This window comes from Suillus discolor, assembly GCF_016758755.1.
Source record: "Suillus discolor strain FC423 chromosome Unknown F5147scaffold_32, whole genome shotgun sequence".
Lineage (NCBI taxonomy): Eukaryota > Fungi > Basidiomycota > Agaricomycetes > Boletales > Suillaceae > Suillus > Suillus discolor.
In genome coordinates, this window is record NW_024541279.1 from 306,607 (window position 1) to 322,978 (window position 16,372).

The window sequence follows — 16,372 nt, forward strand, 5'->3', positions numbered from 1 at the left end:
ACTCGACGGCGACACGAATTCACTCTATCGAGATTAGAAGGAAGATAGACCGATGATTCTTTCGTGTCATCATACTCGGGAATTGTGACCACGCGCCGGCGTATCATGGTCACTCGGACTCACTCCGGGTATTGCGCCTCGAAAATATCACATACTAATATGATACTTGACAGGCTATAGTATCATGTCACTACAGCTGATAACAGTGGCCCACTATTGCAGAAACTCATAGGCCAATATTTTAATGACCATCATGTTCATTATGACGCTCCAAAGCGAACTTCAATAAATTGTGATACAACACCAAGTGCGCGATAGTACTACCAATGACTCTCGCGTCGATCGAGAGATAAGCTGCACAGCATGCACGCTGCGCTTCACGCCACCTGCCAGTGAGTTCTTTAATGTGTTGTTTTTATATAATTGAACAGCAGTGCCCATTGATCATTATCCTGTACTAGGTTCTTATCGAGAATCATGATTGATGGTCTTCATATTATGTCCAGACTTGGTCCAGACCTGTGTCAGATAAATGCCGCTGGTTACAAGATTTCACTCGTAAAAATCTATATCCATACAAGCGCGGCAAGATTATCTCGAGAATGAATAACACCAGGTGTGGCCCGTGACACTCAGGCTGTGCATAGTATCCACAACCCCAAATCTTTGATTCCATCAGCCAGGAACGATCCCCAGTCCTGTCATACTGACTTTGGCGATACAAGCGCTGGACAGTGGAGATAGTATATCTAACGTGAACGCCATAGTTATATGACCGCGAAGTTCCCAGCTCACTGTTCCACATTCCTCAAATATGACCATAGTTTCCAATGATCCTAGCTTGTGGCCGACAATCTATTTCATTCGTATTTTCAGTTATTTTCTAAGTTCGCGCTTATCTTGTTGTCGGTGGTGTCATGATCTAAATTAAACTATGTTTCGCAGTTTCTGCCTTTACTGCGGTGGTATACGATTATGGTGAGCGATATGGTGAGGATTCGAGAAATCGCTGAAATCCTTAATATGTTTCCAGTCCTGACGCTTGGAAAGAGGTGAGTGGATATCATTACTGGAGCAAACATCTTGCTAAGAGTGATGTTATAGATCGAATTGATTTGGGTGAGCAGAGTCCCATATCCAAAGAACAGCAGATAATTCAGAACAGAGGCAACGCTGGTCCTTGATGTCTATCTTATACCTTAGTGTACGTAGCTCATGTTATGAGCGCAGTTGAAAAGTTGTGCTGACTCGAAAAATACCCTAGATACGTTATGTTGGACTACTGAATGCTGTGTACGTGTGCAAGGTTGACAAAGTGATGCTGTGCACTTAATAACCCATTTTTCGCAATCAGGATACTTATCCTGAGTATATCTCATATACACTGTTGGTTTCTTTAAGTTCTGACCGTCGGCGCATGCAGGCACACCGTCAGTCTCAGTGTCAGATGCGGTGAGTATTCTGTATCCATGCCTCGTATTCCCGTCTAATTAACTGCAATTTTGTGTAGGCGTGAGTGAGATCCTCTATGAGCATGTTGGTTGACCTTGGTTCAACATAATGACCACAATAGATGTGATTTTTTTTTGCGATGTTTGATCATATGAGGGGATTAGTAATGAGTGTTTTAGGCAATATCATGTTGTCCGCAAGAAGCTGGATAACTGTGATCGTAGCTGTCATGCTGGACGGTGAGTCCGCGACTGCAATCCTCAGTGATATTGACTATTGAAACACTATGATAGCCATCATGATTGCTCGTTTATATGCCATGTATCATGGATCTAGAAAGATGCTTACCTTTCTCGTCGTAATCTTCCTGGCTGTAAATATTTCCTGCGGAGTGATAGCGGCGATGATATTGAAGCATGTTGTCGGGGGTAAGATTTATTTATTGAACTGGAAGATGGGGCTCATTGGACAAATACCAGAGGAGGCGATACTTTCTGGCACCTATACATGCAGTTATAACTTCGAGGGAAATTACAAACTTCTCTCAGTAATAACTTGGATCATCACAGCTGCATGGGAGGTCCTTGCACTGTGTCTTGCACTCTGGATTACTGCCAAACAACTCCGTGACTTGCGACGACTTGGAACATCGATAGGATCAACCATCGGAGACTGTCTGATCAAATCTCACTTGATTTACTTTGCAGGGTGAGCTCGTAAGCTCAAAGCGCCTATCTTCTGCTGCTGAGCACGTGCTAGCTTTCTTGCTGTTGCTTGCCTCGAGCTTGGCCGTAACTCTTCACAAATCTCGGTTCGCCAATCTGTCACTGACATTGCATGTGACCCTGCTCATCATTTCTGCAGGCCTCTACTACCATAGAAACTCAGATATATGAAGGCATTCTTCAATTTTTCTTGAACGTGCAGATGTTTGTGATGGGACCACGCCTCATTCTTAGCGTCCGAGAATATAGCGTTAAGCTCGTGAACGAGTCCGACACAAGCATGTACATGACTTCGCCTGCCTTCCAGGAACGTACATACGTGTCAACTAGTAGTACCGTGTAGACCAGCATAGGATTACGCATCACTTCAGCTTCACGTATGTAGTAGGAAACAGCTAGTACTTTGTCACATAAATTGCAGTCATACATCGAACTCGTGTGCAGATGGCTGTGGCTATTTAGTATGAAGATGAGAGTGTTCGAAAGCGAGTGTGGCAAAATCATGCAGTACTATGCAGACCTTGCGTCTTCTTCGTGGATTGAAGGATTCCCCTACTGATGACCTGCGCTCCTTCGTTGATTAGTCCCTGAGATTAAGGACCTAGCGTTACAAATTCTGCCGAATAATGAGATAATGATCACACTGAACTCTGCTGCATTGGCCTAAAGTTCTGTTCTCTGGAGATGACGGGGTGCGAGTTGGAGTCAGTATACGAGTGGGATCTGTAACTTCAATATTGAACCAAGAGGAGTTAGTCACAAATTGGCATGGGAAGTGAGATCAGGTTGGCTGAGGGTAACTCCATGAAGGACAATGAGCCGCGTGTGTACAAACGAAGGTGCGCGCCGTGCAAGCGTGAGAATGACGTACGGAGCAGGGTTGCGCAGTGGGTATTGATTTGAACAGCGAACAAAAGTTTACGCTGAAAGGAGGATTACATCTGCATGGGGAAGAGCTAGAAAAAACAACCGTCTTCGGGCCTTCTATTGTCTGAGCTGGAAAGTCGGACCTACTTGTGCACAATTGGTCAAATGAAAAAGTGTGTTTTAAATCAGCACAAAGAGGACATGCCGCAGATCTGACACCCCCTTCCGGGGATACAAGTTGCATGCATGATTCCCAGTGAGAATTTCACGAGGTGACAATCAGCCAGCACGAGATTAGAAAAGTCAGAAGGAATGGAAAAGGTTGATATGCAGCAAACGGGTGAATCACCTATTCCTGGAACAGTTCACCTCAAAGCACTAAACATATTCCAAGTGCGCCGCTTTCCTCCAAAGTGCTTTCTGCTTACAGATTACAGTACTCGACCAAAGTTTGTCAAGCTTTGTGATAAGTGCCGGTATGCGTGATAAATTAGGGTATGGGTATGTTCTGGCTCACGACAGCCACGGTATCTACAGGGGGAAATCGCCAAACTCCCAGCTATAACATTCCTGCAAGTTTCACAATGTCAGCCGAGTGCCATAGGGAATACAATTATGACTACTGACCACACAATCTTCTTCAGCTACAGCGAGTGGAACCTCCCGACCGACATTTTCGCTGGGTTGCCAGGTCGTCCCCAGTATTTCTTCTATAACACTGACGATCCCATGTTTGCGTATGTCTACAGACCAAGAAAGGTTTGACACAGTGTCGTAGACAACGGATTTGCCTTGATGACACCTAGGCCATGTCAGATACGCGGGTAACACAAATGTCAGAAAACGTACTTAGTTTCCATTGCGAACCCGCCTAAGGCGCAAGAAGATAAAACTCCATTGCAGGTTCCCATCGCAATGGGATCTGCAGTGTGATATACGTGCGTGACATGATGAGTTGATGGCTAAGATTAATCAGTTACCACTAGCATGATAGGCACATTAGAATTACACACCGGCGATGGCAAATGCAGCCGCCTAGCAGCTAGTCGCTCCCCTGGTGACTCAAAGGCAATAGCAGGGACACCAAACGTAACTCCAAGAAGGGAAGCCACCGCACCACCTTCTCTCCCAGGTGAGTAAACACATCGCCAACTACAACAAAAGATACTCACCTAGCGAGTGCCCTATGATCCAGATATCCGACGTCGGGTACATATATGTTAGATTATTATACAAGTTCTGATTTAAATGAGTAATGGATTCACACGTCAATGATAGGCCTACCGTTCCAAGGGGGTAAAATAGACTATCTTCCACTAGAGCCTGCTCTAGGCAATTCTGGTTGCATTTCCACCCTCCACGATAGCACCCGCATACGGTCGTCCAAGTCCAGTCAATTCTAGCACAACAACAACTAAACAGTAGGTTATCGTTCAATTTATCCTTCTTGGCAGTCGGACCTGCGCTTCCCCACACGGCTGCAGAAGTGCCTTTGATGGATAGAATGATGGTAGTGTTGTCGGGCGTCGCAAACACATGACCTCGGAACCCATCAGCATCTGGTTCCCATCCAAATGGATAAGGCTTTGAAAAGTTCTTTAACGATAATGTGCATGCAGAATTTAAGGAAAGCTACGAACATTGGACCAGTTCTCGCCAAGTTCGTACCACTGGCTATCGTCGGGGGTTACATAGGCATTATTTGTCATTTTTGCGAGTTCTAGTAGTGTTTCCCGCTTCTCGACATTCGGTCCCAGTATTTCGGTTTCGTACCAGGGCAAAATCGCACTTTGTGCGTGCCGCATAGAACGGATCCTCGCATCGCTGTGGGCGCTGAAACTTGATGGACGATATGAGGTCATATACTGTGTGTCTATCGAATAGGATGATTCATTGCCGTAGGCAAGGCTCACAGTCGATGGCACGTCGGAGAACACCACACGTGCATCGGGTGAGACAGTATGTTCGTGCCGCAACTCAAATTGCAGGGATTTTTCAAAATGAGAATTTTGCAGCCGCTGGCCACGGTCAAGGAAAAGATCAAGGAGGAGGACGAGGAGGGCCGTCAAAGTTGTTGGGAGCATCGGACATCACAGCGAGTCATAAACGTTGCAGAAAAGCATGCATTGCTGACTCATCAAGAGATTCCCGGGGCCTTTTATTGAAGCTTTATTCATGATATGTGACTATGAGTAAGAAGATACAAGTGAAAAATGCAAAAAAAAAAGAAATGGGAAATCTAAATCTGATCCGAGATGTATTAGATGAGTACTGTCGCAGACCACAGGGCACATTACATTAGACATCACATTATAATATCAAGGCAAAACCAAACAGACATCGTGCTGAACGCTTAAGCAGGTAGACTGTCAATGTCCAACGACTCCATCGCAAGGCCAAGAGGATCAGTGGCAGCGTGTGCCGCTTGAGCGACGGCATTTTCAAGGTTTGCTGATGAACCAAAGACGATTTCTGGGCTGGTGCACGTTGCGACTGCGCGACGCATGTGCGTCGTTAAGAAAGACAGTCCCACCTGGTAAGCGGCTGTGATCATCGATTAGCTGGCAAACATGGGGATGAACCAAAACGCACAGTTCATCCAACCAAAGCCTTCACGAGGAACCATCTTAAAATCTAAACCTTGATTGCCGTACTCAGCATCCACCAAGTGTGAAAGTTTCACTGCATCAAACTGACGAACATTCTCATTAGTAGCATACAGAAGTCACTGCTGGTATCACATACCTTCTCAGGTACAACACCATTAAAGTCAACGAACGCTGTGGTCATCCTACAGTAATCAAGTCAACTCAGTACGAATCAGACGAAATAAGGTCACGCACATGTAAAGGAACCTGTACGATAATCGCTGAGCATCTTCTAGGTAGCCGTAGCGTTCTAGCCCGACCCAAGTCATGATTTGGTGAGGAGGCCATGCATAGCTGGAAATTATTAGATTTACTGTATGCACAATCAAGGAGACATCAACGCACGGGTAATCCCACTGCCGGTTTGGCCTGTCCAAGGAAATTTTACCCCTAGACTCTTCGGTCCCAGAAACAAGACCCCCGAGTACTTCAAACCTCTTCAACGACTGCGAACTACGTCAAGTTAGATATGTTTACGAAGGAAGCCAACTGGACTTACACAAGTTTCCAGCACTGCTCCTCACTCGCGCAACCAGCCCAGAGCGCCCAGAACGCAGTAACACTTTCATACAGGCTCTGCTTCTCTAAAACTGTATCGTAGTCGAAGTACAGCTTCTTGTTCTCGTTCCATAGGTACTTGTCGATCATCTCCCGCCTGTGATCGGCTCTCTCAAACCACTCTTCGCTATTTTGTAACCGACTGGTTGAGCACTCGCGGTAGGGGTTGCGATATGCTTCAACAGAAGGCGGGAAGGGTGCCAAGTCGAATTCCTCCTCGAGCTCGAGTTCATCATCAAACACCTCCCGGATGGCCGTGCCGATGTCGACTTCATATTTGTACAGTAGTGCCTGTAGGTCGATCGTCCCAAGGTTCGCACACCGCTTCTCAAACCTGTACGTCGTATCATGACCCGATTCGCGCACAGCTCTATCATGCAAGAAGTACTCGTCCAGCGCAGGCTCCTTCAGAACTCCGTTGTTGTACTTCTCGCTAAACTCGAGTACCGAGATGCCGTGCTTCTCAGCATAAGGCTCAAGGATATGCGTGAAGTGGGTCGCCTCAGTTTCAGGAGGAATTCCAAGACCGTCGGGGCGGTACCTAGACAACCCCGTCTTAGGGTCAATGCGGGGCTCCGCGACCCAGATGGTATGGTACTCTTTGATGGCGGCTTGAATTGCGCGTTTCAGCCATTGTCGATTAGACTCCACATCTGAGCGATCTAGCTGATTGTAGATTTGCAGCGCCATGTCTGTCAAGAATGGAGGCTGCGTCCTACACAAATAGTAACTCCGGCTTCCATTCAAAATCTTGCCGTAATGCTTGATTTCAAATATGAAGTGATCAACCATGCCCTTCGCCATGGTCACTTGGCCATCCACAAGGAGGCCTAGGGAGATAAAGTAGGAATCCCAGTTGTAGAGCTGCCATCGAATGATGTTAATCAGTAAGAACAATCCAGTGAACTGAGCAAGGCACCTCATTAAAGCGAGCGCCAGGGACGATGAAAGGAATACCTTTCAGGGTCCGGCCACCCTTGCCGTCATCAACCTCATTCATAGCGAGCGCTAAAAGACCCGGCTTGGAGTTCAAGCTTTTGACAAACACAGCATCATCAGGCTTTGGAGGTAGGACCTGTACATCAAGGTTCATGTGTGGTTTCTCACGCGCCACTTTTCTGTAGTATTCAGCCATTGCGGGTTCGCCGTAAGGGACATAGATCCGAGGTTGGACGCGGCCCGTACGGTTCTTAGGGTCGGCAGTGATGATCTCGAGGCCATCGCCATCAATGCGGCGAGTCAGCGAGTGCCAGAATGAGTTTTTGATCATGCGAGAGAGACGATCGACTGGATTCTCCGAGAGACGAGCCTCATCGAGGACGATACGTTTGCGTCCATGATCCCGGGCTAGGGCAAGCTCCTGCAACAGGTTGGATAGCATGTAGGTTCCCTGGAATCATAGTTATACTGAGAGTGGTACGATATCATGAACATAGACACTGACTCGGACATCAAAAGTCTTGAAGCCATTGCTTGTAGCCGTACCGAGGGCCATCATCTTCGGGCCCGCATCAGTGATACTGATTTGAAAATCACCATCTGTGTCTTCCTGCTCAAGGACAACACGAATGGTCTCCTCGACATCGATGAGGAAGCGACGAGGGCCGGTGACGCTCTTCTCGTCATGCGACATGCGCCGAGCCCTCATGTGCGTATCCTCTTCGAAGAGCGGAGTACGCTTAGGGATATACCCATGAATGTGTGACTATAGACGTGGCATGAGAAACTGAGAATATGCTCGCCGAAAAGGACGCCTTACATGACTGTAGGTTCTCGAACGAGTGAATGCTTCGCCGCCGCCATAGTATGTAGCAGCATCTACGTGGACTGGGTTATGGCCATCATCGACGAAGGTAACGCCGGTTGGGTGATTGAGAGTGGGAGCCATGGTGATGATTAGAAAGAAAGGAACGAACCGAGCAGAGAAGAAGTGAACAACAGCAAACCTGCTATGCTACTTGTGGGGCACAGGCTAAGCTCGAAGCGAAAGACAGAGTTATGGTCTGAGGGGGTTTAACCGAATTTATTGCCTGGAATTAATTACACCACGTGTTGCGGAAAATAATCGTGGAAATTATGTCTAGACGCTGATGAGAACAACCACAGAGCAATCCTTGTTCGGAGCTGATAACAGTCTGCGACTAAGCAATTGTCCAAGTCACTATCAGGCTCTCTTCTTTCTCCACGGTCTGCCGCACCTCGAACCTAACGATCTCAACAGGCCATCAGTGCGGTCCGCTTTCCACAGTTCTCCTTTATACTCGGCATGCGAGAAGTCAGGGACTTGACTTACCTTTTCTCTCACCTTCATCCCGGCTGAACGGTGAGCCGGATCCTAGATAGATCTGTCTTCCTAAGTTCGCCCTTTCTCCTTCAGGCTTCTATCAATGTTTCCTGATGCTTCCGCACCTTTGTGACGTAGGTCCATTCATGAACCGACGTCGTATGTCATCAGGGGCGACCTTTTAGTGTTCAATTCATCCTCCCTCCCGAGACTCGAATTGTTTGTTATTACACTAATAACACCCACGGATGAGGGAACCGTTTGGCTGAAGTCCGTCTTTCCCAGATTTTCAACGTGGGCAAGCTCCGTATCACCGGTTCCAACATGTAGGATACTTGTAGTCGAGGGTTTTGGCACACTGATCTCAAGACTCAAGCAATGGAATCGCGTATTTTGGTGTCAAGGCAACCCCCTCCATGGTACCTCCGCGACTCTTGAGAACGTCCATCCCAAGCAACTTCACTATTCTCACTAGAAACGGAAGAAACCATCGTGCATCGCAATACATAGGAAGGTGCCTGGACCTGTAGCGCCCCTGCTATGTCCTAGCTTATGAGGTAAGATATCATATTACCGTCCTCAGAGCACTTCTTGTGTACCTGACCTTTTCACTTTAAAGACTTGTGCCTTATTGGCAATTTGCCATGCTTGAGGCAATTGTTATTCACAACCTCCCCTTGCAATTACCATAAATCTCGTATGAGGTGTGAAATATTGCGCCGATTCCATAGTAAATGGTCTGGGCTTCCCTGTTTCGTGGAAGTAATAGGTATTGGCACACAGAAGCCGTGTAATATTTCGGGATGAGTCCATCAGTGGGCACTACTAGTTCGTTGTCAGGGTTCCAGTTGATGGGCTGACAGAACATTCGCAGGCAACCAATGAAGATTTCGATAACTTGATCCATCCCGGACCTCTCTGCGTGGAGGATGTGGCGTGCTAATAATGGTCTGGCGTTTGACAGATTACTAACATGCCCGGGGCCGCCAGACTCCGCCCTGATAAGGCGCTATGTGGACACAGCATTGCGTTCCAAGTCCAGCTGGTCAGACACGACATAACTTGGCATGTGGGCTTTGTGAGTAAAACATTTTTCCACCACAGTGGTGGTCCTCGTGGTTGCTCTTCCTGTGCGTGTTCATCACATTGAGTTCAATATCCAACCCAAGATGTGATCGCAGGCATCGTATGGAGGCACGACATTAGAGTAAGGGGCTGTTTCTTGGACTGAACATATTGGCTGACTGTGTCGTAGTTTACTGTTCGTGGTACACGGAATACCAGCAACGCACATGTACCACGAGCTGTACAACACAGCCCACCACGCTGAAGAGACTTCCACGGAGAATATGTCCCTTCCTCTTGTTTTTGAACCAGCTGCGTCGGAGATGCAACCTAATGGCAGGGGCCCTTCTTCTCTTCCAGCATCGCCTACTCGCACGGACCCGAACATTCCTGGTGTTTCCGAAAGGTTGCATTAGGGTTCCCATGGTGTGTGGGCCTCGTGGTTGGATAAAGGCCAACCTTGTAACGAAGCTTCGTTCCACCCACAACCCTCTGCTCCCCAACTGTGCACTACCCCCCCAATGGTGGGTCATGAACACTGACGCGTTTGGCTGGCCCTAAAGAGGTTGCAGTTGCAGTATCGCGCAGGCCATTTACTCCCACTGTTCGCACAGGCTTAGTAATAGTAGTCCTAAACGGAACGAGAAGTACGAGTGGTAGGGGTAGCGACAGCCCCGAGCTTTCGCAGGCTCGAAACCGCTACATTTGCCCCCGCTCTACTAGCCTCCCTCTAGTCCGGTCAACAGATCCTTATCCTAGGAGACGGATGCCTGCGGCAGGTACTAAGGAGATGGTCAGACTCGATGGCGCTCTGCTAGACGCTACTGACGAGGGCTTCGCTTTCCACGTCAGTTGGCTAATTACCATAATTATAGTCTAGACCAATCATTTTTAGATAGAGAATTCGTATCTTCTACCCCTTTCCTGTAATCTATGAGCCCACTTTGCAAGTAGTCTCAGAATGTATAATCCATGGAGAATATAATTTGGGCAAATTCGAAGAACGCACCTGGCTCCATGAATGCAACTTCAATGGAATGAAAATAAAATGAAAGTCAAAAACGAAATGGAGTATTCAGCGTTCAAGTTTTTAGATTCCAAAAACGTCCTGTGACGGACAGGTGCTCAATATCACTGGTCCATTATGTTCAGGAGCCTTTGTAATGGGCCTCGCCAAACGCTTTTGTCAAATCACTCTAGCGCATGTCATTCTGAGTGGTAACCTTGAATACAAACAAAGCTAGTCCCAGCCACTATGCTAGACAAGACATACTGGCTGATAATGTGGGTAATCGCGGCTAAATTTTGATATGCGGCCTACGCATATAGGATAGAAAGCGCCGAGCCTAAAAATACACACCATGGTCCATAAAAGAATCTGTAACCCTCAGACGTTGGTCGGAGGGGCATCTCCCCTGGTGGGTTCACACCAGTGCTATAACCAAAATAAATTCAATCCTCGACACTAGGGCAGTTTGCAAGAACTCACATTCAATTTCTGCGCATGTGCTAGTCTGTGTGTTTGTGTACGACAGTTATATCCGTACCAGCAGTTATCTGGAATCACGTCTCCTCCTGAGGAGATCAAGTGGATCAAGTGAGTGGACATCCGTGAAAGTGATCAAGGGCAAAAGGCTTACGTTTAACCTTCTGGCCCAAGTACCAGATATGGAGATGGTCACGTATGAAATTCTCCAAGCATTGTGGACATAACCAGTCTGCTTTGTTCCATGTGCTATAAGCCGGCGTCTTGTAGTCGAACAACCCTCCGACAAGCTCCTCAGCTGGTGTCTCGCACATCAGAGCCAAAAAATGCGCTCTATCTGCAAGATTTGCGCCGACATGACCTTTCAGTAATCGCGCGATTGAGTGGAGAGGTGGTGTGCTCCAGAGGTAGCTCCAGTCTTCAGTGATCACGGATTGAGTTTATGCTGTAGACTATTATTTTTGACTTACTACTTGGTCCCCATAGATCCAGACACTTGATAGTATCGGATCGACACTGCGAGCCTGTCACCAAATGAGCAATCATCAACCGAAAATAATGGAGGACACGAACACCGATCATGCTCTCCAACGATTTCGTCAATTATAGGCTGTTTTTGTGTAACAGGAAGGTGAGGCTGTTCTGTCCTGTCGACTAGGACTAGAGGTTAAAGGCTCAATGATGAAGTCGTCATAGAAAAGGATTTCTTCGGTGATGTCGGAATCCCATTCGGTGATGCAGTCCAACCCCCCCTTATATACATCGATCACGTGGTGGGGAGCACAGTATAGCACAAATGATGACTCAGGGCTGTCTATACGAGCTTCATGAGTGGGTGGAGCCTGAGGCCTGAAGGGCGATGCTTGCGCTCACAGGTTATAGGTGGCATCGTAGCAAAGTAAACACCCTCACCGCGAGTGATTACTCCTCGCAAAAACGTTTCAACCCATTGAATATCCCTCAGCTCAGGAGTGGAAAAACTTCTGAAGAAGCCTTTTCGTAGTGTCTTGGCTTCTTCGAGTGCCGAATCGATTTCTTCTTGATCTGAGTCAGATCCAATAGCTGACTCCTGAGCATTGCGGCCATAGACAGCCGAGAACAAGGACATTCTGTACATGGCTTTCTGGAATTTTGTCGACTCCGCCAAGGAGAGCTGGCTTGTCTTGAATCGTCGGTCTTTCATTCTAACAAAACATTTGGGACAAATAGGATTGTAAAAGATGACAGAAAATACCTCCAACTAAACAGGCTTTCGAGCTCTTGAATGGAGGTGGAAATGTCCACAAGGCTTGTAATGTCCTCGCTGGAAAGCACTGGGTTTTTCTGAATATCGTCCTCGCCCAAGAGTTCACCAACGGGCTTGTAATATAGTTGCGCATTCTTGCATCGGATGAAACGTAGTGCTTGTGGCAAGGCTGGTCCAACCAAGTTGTAAGCTACAGAGCGAACAACCGAGCGAGGATGTTGTTGAAAGACGTTGTAGATGGCCTTTGAGGTCAAGATTGTTGAGGCAAGGCATTGAAAGTCAGGCAGAAACCTCAGAAAACACTCTACAAGGTCGGCATTCACGAAGGAACTATGCATTGGGTGAACTGTGTTTCCCATCAGGGGGTTACGAGGTATCACAAACTAGTGGGCCCTCCCTCAGTTCGTTCGGGGCACAGCTCAAGTCTATGGAAGACGATGGTCAAGACAGTGGTGAGCGTTTTATCGTGTCCAGTGAACAAATAATGTGACTCGTCGAGTAGTGAGTCAAGGTGAGCCCGGAGTGCTTCTCCTCGGAACTTACCGTACAAGGCACCGCAAACTAGGACCCCAGGACAGGCCCAACCTGGAAGTCTTGCTCACTGTTCAGAACAGCGAGTGGTGTCAACGCACTAGGTCTTGAGATTCAGCCTCAGCGGACTATTCAAATTAATCTTCAAACATGTCGTTCGGGGGAGGGTAGGCTCTAATTCATGTTTTCAAACCTACGGCTCAAGTCATCTAGTTCCAATGTCTTTGGCACTAGTAATACCGGCACGTCCATCTTCGGGCAATCTAACGCGCCAAAGCCCACCACTTCGCTCTTTGGAAATACGCAGCCCTCCTCCGGAGCGGGAACCACAACGACGGGCTTCGGTGGCTTCGGGGCGCAACCTCAAACCCAGACACAGCAACCTGCTCAAGGAAGTTCTGTGTTTGGAGGAGGCGCTTTCGGACAGACACAGCAGCAACAGCCGTCCGGATCGACTTCGATATTTGGGCAGCCCGCACAACAGCAACAGCAGCAGCAGCAACAACAACCTACGACGTCTCTATTTGGGCAGCCTCAACAGCAGCCATCGGGTACATCTTTGTTTGCAAACCCTTCAACAACAAATGCGACTGGGCAGCAGACTGGCGGCGCATTTGGAAGCACTCAGCCGCAACAGTCTACTAGTCTTTTTGGGAGCACTCAGCCACAACAATCTACTAGTTTCTTTGGGAGCACGCAACCACAACAATCAACCAGTCTATTTGGAGCTACGCAGCCGCAACAGTCGACTAGTCTCTTTGGAACCGTGCAACCACAGCAACAGACAAGTAATTTGTTCGGAAACACCCAACAGCAGCCGGGTGGACTGTTCGGGAGCACGAATACTCAGCAGCCAGCTCCTGCTGGCGGGCTGGGGGTGAGCACAGCGGGGACATCGATCTTTGGGCAACAAAGACAATCATCGTGAGTTCCTTTCGCATCGTTCTAATTCAAATTGGTGTTGACATATCGCAGGATGATGAGGTTAGTCAAAGGTGCTTATATTCAGGGTGGCTTCAATGACATTTGAGTAGTACCACACCCATAAGCGGACCTGCACCTTTTTCAAAATCCACGAAGTTTAATGATCTTCCGGATGATATCAAGAGGACGTTTGAAACTATCGAGTACGCTAATCATAAGCGCTAACATGTCCCAGGACTTACTTCGCATAGCTCGCACATTCAGGGACGTATACAAATAAGCAACGAGCTTAAACAGCGAAAAATGGGGGAAGAGGCGATCAAGGGCCAGGAGTTAATTCGCGAATTGCACAAGGTGCACCTCATTTTATTGCATATGTCCAGTATGTTCGGTTACCGACTTTATCGATTCAGGAGCTGCTTGGTGTATCCTCTGTTATTCAGTTGGACTCTCTCTTCGCCAAGGACCTGAAAGTGAAGACTGAACAAGCAGTTCAAGACACGATTGTCGCAACCAACATCATCGAGGGCTTTAAAAACCCGCATCAGAGCGCAGCATATCTCAAGAATCATGCTTCGTTCCCTCTGGAGTACGTGTAGATCACCGATGTGAAGTATCTTGAAGTGTTGACATGTTGCTGGCCAGATTCTTCACCCGTGTCACGCAAGAGATGCAGGAGCGTCTGCAGTGGTTCAAAAACACTATCGAAGTATGGTGCCGTATTTTTGGTAACACTCTGAAGTGTTCTAATACATTGAATAGCAAATTGAGCGGAAACTATCCGCATCGGCATCCCAATCTCAAAATACACCCCAAGGTTAGACTTTCCTTCGCTCTACCCTCATCCTCAGCTTACATTCCCCTAGCAATTTCATCCACCCTCCAGACGCAACATGCCATATTCGTTTCGCTTGCGGCTAGGACTGCGGCTGTTGACGCCGAAGTTCAAAAGGTAAAGGCGTTGTACACACAACTGTGGCGCGCGAAAACGGGAAGCATGCGTGACCCTTTTAATGAACTTGACCGCGGCAGTGGAGGAGAGTTTGGGATGGAGTCGTTACAGGTCAAGTGAGGTAGTTCTGCACATCCCTTGATTGGCGTGATACCAACTGCGGAAAATATATTCTTGCATAAACGTCGCATATCCGATTAATTACCTCTGTGAACTATGAATATCCCCGTAGTGCTTATCCTGTGACACAAAGCTTGGCACACGAGCTGAGGCCGAGGCCTGAGGCGTTACACTGCCTCCGAGACGTGACCGCCTTGATTCAACAATGTCCTGACCACCATTGGAGGTCTACTCAGCCTGCACATCCTGTGTCTATTCAGATACCCATTTCCTCAATGGCCTACATACCCCAGCAGATCGATGCGGTCAGCGGCGATCAGTACCGTTATGCATTGACTAACTTCGTGCGTAACTATCATCATCAGTGATCTCGATATCATTGACCTAGTCTCATCTATCTCATCTTTAGCGAATTGCGCACGAGAAAGTCGAAGAACAACGTCGGCAACTCGAAGAACAAGAGAAACAGGTCGCATTACTCCGCGCGCGAATCGCCTTACTAGAAGGGAGTGCGAATGACGAGCAACAGGAGAGCAGACATCTTGGGGGTAGTTCAGTCGATGACTTCTCCATCAAAGTATGTTCAGTATTTCACTGAGTGCTGGGACCACCCTCTAGTCTGCTATGCATATAGAATACTGCGTCCTTGTTGGAGCGCTCGATCAATCGCTGGGCAGCAGATATTGTACGCGCACCACCCTCCGCACTGTCTGATATCTATGGAGCTGCCTTGGGCGACATCACCGGCTCTTATGATCCTGTGCCCTATAATGTCTCAGCAATGCAGGTACAGAACATCCTTCGCCATGCGATGTCAGAAGTCATCAGCAGTGAGATCATCAACAATCTCGTTGTGACAAACTCCCCTGAGGCAAATGTTCAACTCACAAGGATCCACGAGCACTTGTTCGCCCGTACGTGTCAGTTCTTATGTTCTCTCAATCCCATGCTGACGATCGTGTCATGCACTAGGCAACCCTGTCGTAGCATGCGTTTGGCGCCGACAAACATTCTCGGCGGCAGTGGAAACTTGCGACCCAGAAATGACAGCCGCTATTCTTGCAGAGACTCTCCCAGGGCTCACCAAAGTGCTTGGGGGATCAGCAAACAACACAGCTCCGATTCTGGCCAGCGCATACACGTTCTCGCGCATGCTGCACAGTGCCCCATCATCATCCACCGACGCGTTTTACCGCAGCTTCGTTCCCGAGCTCGGAAGCATCCTCTACCCGCGTCAGATAGAGCTCGTACGCCGCTGTCTCAAGAGCGAGCGAGGCGAACAGGATCGTGTAGGTGCGACAATCTTCCCTGGGCTTGTGAAGGTCACAAAGGGCAATGTGGCAGCTACCGAGCAGAATCAGGAGACGGTACATACGGTCGTGCGGCGCGCGCAGGTAATCTGCGAATGTGCACTCGCATTATCGGGGAATGTGCCAATGCAGGGGTAGTGAATCCCCTGGATTTATGACTTGGATAAGATGGAATGGATGATACTACGCGGGTGGGATATATCT

At 48.0% G+C, this 16,372-nt stretch overlaps 7 protein-coding genes across 7 annotated transcripts; 4 read left to right on the forward strand and 3 right to left on the reverse strand.

The window, feature by feature from the left end:
• Positions 1-1,195: 1,195 nt before the first annotated feature.
• On the forward strand, positions 1,196-2,598 carry F5147DRAFT_211834 (uncharacterized protein). Its single transcript, XM_041428624.1, has 8 exons — positions 1,196-1,204; positions 1,265-1,306; positions 1,424-1,452; positions 1,511-1,691; positions 1,746-1,880; positions 1,932-2,160; positions 2,212-2,263; positions 2,317-2,598. The coding sequence occupies exons 4-8, from the start codon at positions 1,592-1,594 to the stop codon at positions 2,518-2,520; spliced, it is 720 nt and encodes a 239-aa protein (XP_041292126.1). The 5' UTR covers positions 1,196-1,204; positions 1,265-1,306; positions 1,424-1,452; positions 1,511-1,591; the 3' UTR covers positions 2,521-2,598.
• Positions 2,599-3,431: 833 nt separating this feature from the next.
• F5147DRAFT_636809 (alpha/beta-hydrolase) lies at positions 3,432-5,166 on the reverse strand. The gene is made up of 7 exons (XM_041432920.1): positions 4,685-5,166; positions 4,329-4,628; positions 4,217-4,283; positions 4,058-4,164; positions 3,894-4,006; positions 3,672-3,846; positions 3,432-3,614 (listed from the first exon to the last, which is right to left on the reverse strand). The coding sequence occupies exons 1-7, from the start codon at positions 5,126-5,128 to the stop codon at positions 3,576-3,578; spliced, it is 1,245 nt and encodes a 414-aa protein (XP_041292127.1). The 5' UTR covers positions 5,129-5,166; the 3' UTR covers positions 3,432-3,575.
• Positions 5,167-5,170: 4 nt separating this feature from the next.
• On the reverse strand, positions 5,171-8,251 carry F5147DRAFT_698269 (glycoside hydrolase family 37 protein). Its single transcript, XM_041437543.1, has 9 exons — positions 8,010-8,251; positions 7,695-7,955; positions 7,170-7,640; positions 6,192-7,114; positions 6,038-6,145; positions 5,888-5,986; positions 5,790-5,835; positions 5,637-5,736; positions 5,171-5,588 (listed from the first exon to the last, which is right to left on the reverse strand). The coding sequence occupies exons 1-9, from the start codon at positions 8,136-8,138 to the stop codon at positions 5,398-5,400; spliced, it is 2,328 nt and encodes a 775-aa protein (XP_041292128.1). The 5' UTR covers positions 8,139-8,251; the 3' UTR covers positions 5,171-5,397.
• Positions 8,252-9,507: 1,256 nt separating this feature from the next.
• On the forward strand, positions 9,508-10,015 carry F5147DRAFT_653473 (uncharacterized protein; the record flags this gene model as incomplete). The annotated part of the gene is made up of 3 exons (XM_041433788.1): positions 9,508-9,612; positions 9,639-9,664; positions 9,790-10,015. 3 exons carry the CDS (start codon positions 9,508-9,510, stop codon positions 10,013-10,015), a joined length of 357 nt encoding a protein of 118 aa, XP_041292129.1.
• A 741-nt stretch (positions 10,016-10,756) lies between these two features.
• Positions 10,757-12,843, reverse strand: F5147DRAFT_698279 (uncharacterized protein). The gene is made up of 8 exons (XM_041437544.1): positions 12,320-12,843; positions 11,959-12,269; positions 11,833-11,899; positions 11,659-11,732; positions 11,556-11,609; positions 11,240-11,503; positions 11,089-11,174; positions 10,757-11,034 (listed from the first exon to the last, which is right to left on the reverse strand). Exons 1-8 carry the CDS (start codon positions 12,688-12,690, stop codon positions 10,987-10,989), a joined length of 1,275 nt encoding a protein of 424 aa, XP_041292130.1. The 5' UTR covers positions 12,691-12,843; the 3' UTR covers positions 10,757-10,986.
• Positions 12,844-12,911: 68 nt separating this feature from the next.
• F5147DRAFT_212002 (uncharacterized protein) lies at positions 12,912-14,989 on the forward strand. Its single transcript, XM_041428625.1, has 9 exons — positions 12,912-13,029; positions 13,076-13,786; positions 13,838-13,846; positions 13,897-13,989; positions 14,038-14,140; positions 14,200-14,375; positions 14,432-14,495; positions 14,549-14,603; positions 14,653-14,989. The coding sequence occupies exons 1-9, from the start codon at positions 13,013-13,015 to the stop codon at positions 14,856-14,858; spliced, it is 1,434 nt and encodes a 477-aa protein (XP_041292131.1). The 5' UTR covers positions 12,912-13,012; the 3' UTR covers positions 14,859-14,989.
• A 144-nt stretch (positions 14,990-15,133) lies between these two features.
• F5147DRAFT_577941 (uncharacterized protein) lies at positions 15,134-16,306 on the forward strand (the record flags this gene model as incomplete). The annotated part of the gene is made up of 4 exons (XM_041431421.1): positions 15,134-15,202; positions 15,268-15,435; positions 15,493-15,772; positions 15,831-16,306. The coding sequence occupies 4 exons, from the start codon at positions 15,134-15,136 to the stop codon at positions 16,304-16,306; spliced, it is 993 nt and encodes a 330-aa protein (XP_041292132.1).
• Positions 16,307-16,372: the final 66 nt, after the last annotated feature.

Coding starts and splice junctions, on each gene's coding strand:
- F5147DRAFT_698279 (XM_041437544.1), bottom strand. CDS start 12,690: ATGGGAAACACAGTTCACCCAATGCATAGTTCCTTCGTGAATGCCGAC. Junction 11,900..11,958: donor TACGATGCCACCTATAACCT/GTGAGCGCAAGC, acceptor AAGCTCGTATAG/ACAGCCCTGAGTCATCATTT. Junction 11,733..11,832: donor ATCGATGTATATAAGGGGGG/GTTGGACTGCAT, acceptor CCTAGTCGACAG/GACAGAACAGCCTCACCTTC.
- F5147DRAFT_636809 (XM_041432920.1), bottom strand. CDS start 5,128: ATGCTCCCAACAACTTTGACGGCCCTCCTCGTCCTCCTCCTTGATCTT. Junction 4,007..4,057: donor GGCTGCATTTGCCATCGCCG/GTGTGTAATTCT, acceptor GATTAATCTTAG/CCATCAACTCATCATGTCAC. Junction 3,615..3,671: donor TAGCTGAAGAAGATTGTGTG/GTCAGTAGTCAT, acceptor TGAAACTTGCAG/GAATGTTATAGCTGGGAGTT.
- F5147DRAFT_211834 (XM_041428624.1), top strand. CDS start 1,592: ATGTTTGATCATATGAGGGGATTAGTAATGAGTGTTTTAGGCAATATC. Junction 2,161..2,211: donor CACTTGATTTACTTTGCAGG/GTGAGCTCGTAA, acceptor AGCACGTGCTAG/CTTTCTTGCTGTTGCTTGCC. Junction 2,264..2,316: donor GTAACTCTTCACAAATCTCG/GTTCGCCAATCT, acceptor TCATTTCTGCAG/GCCTCTACTACCATAGAAAC.
- F5147DRAFT_698269 (XM_041437543.1), bottom strand. CDS start 8,138: ATGGCTCCCACTCTCAATCACCCAACCGGCGTTACCTTCGTCGATGAT. Junction 7,115..7,169: donor CTGGCGCTCGCTTTAATGAG/GTGCCTTGCTCA, acceptor ATTCGATGGCAG/CTCTACAACTGGGATTCCTA. Junction 5,589..5,636: donor AGGCTTTGGTTGGATGAACT/GTGCGTTTTGGT, acceptor CGATGATCACAG/CCGCTTACCAGGTGGGACTG.
- F5147DRAFT_212002 (XM_041428625.1), top strand. Junction 13,990..14,037: donor AGGACGTTTGAAACTATCGA/GTACGCTAATCA, acceptor TACTTCGCATAG/CTCGCACATTCAGGGACGTA. Junction 14,141..14,199: donor TAATTCGCGAATTGCACAAG/GTGCACCTCATT, acceptor TTATCGATTCAG/GAGCTGCTTGGTGTATCCTC.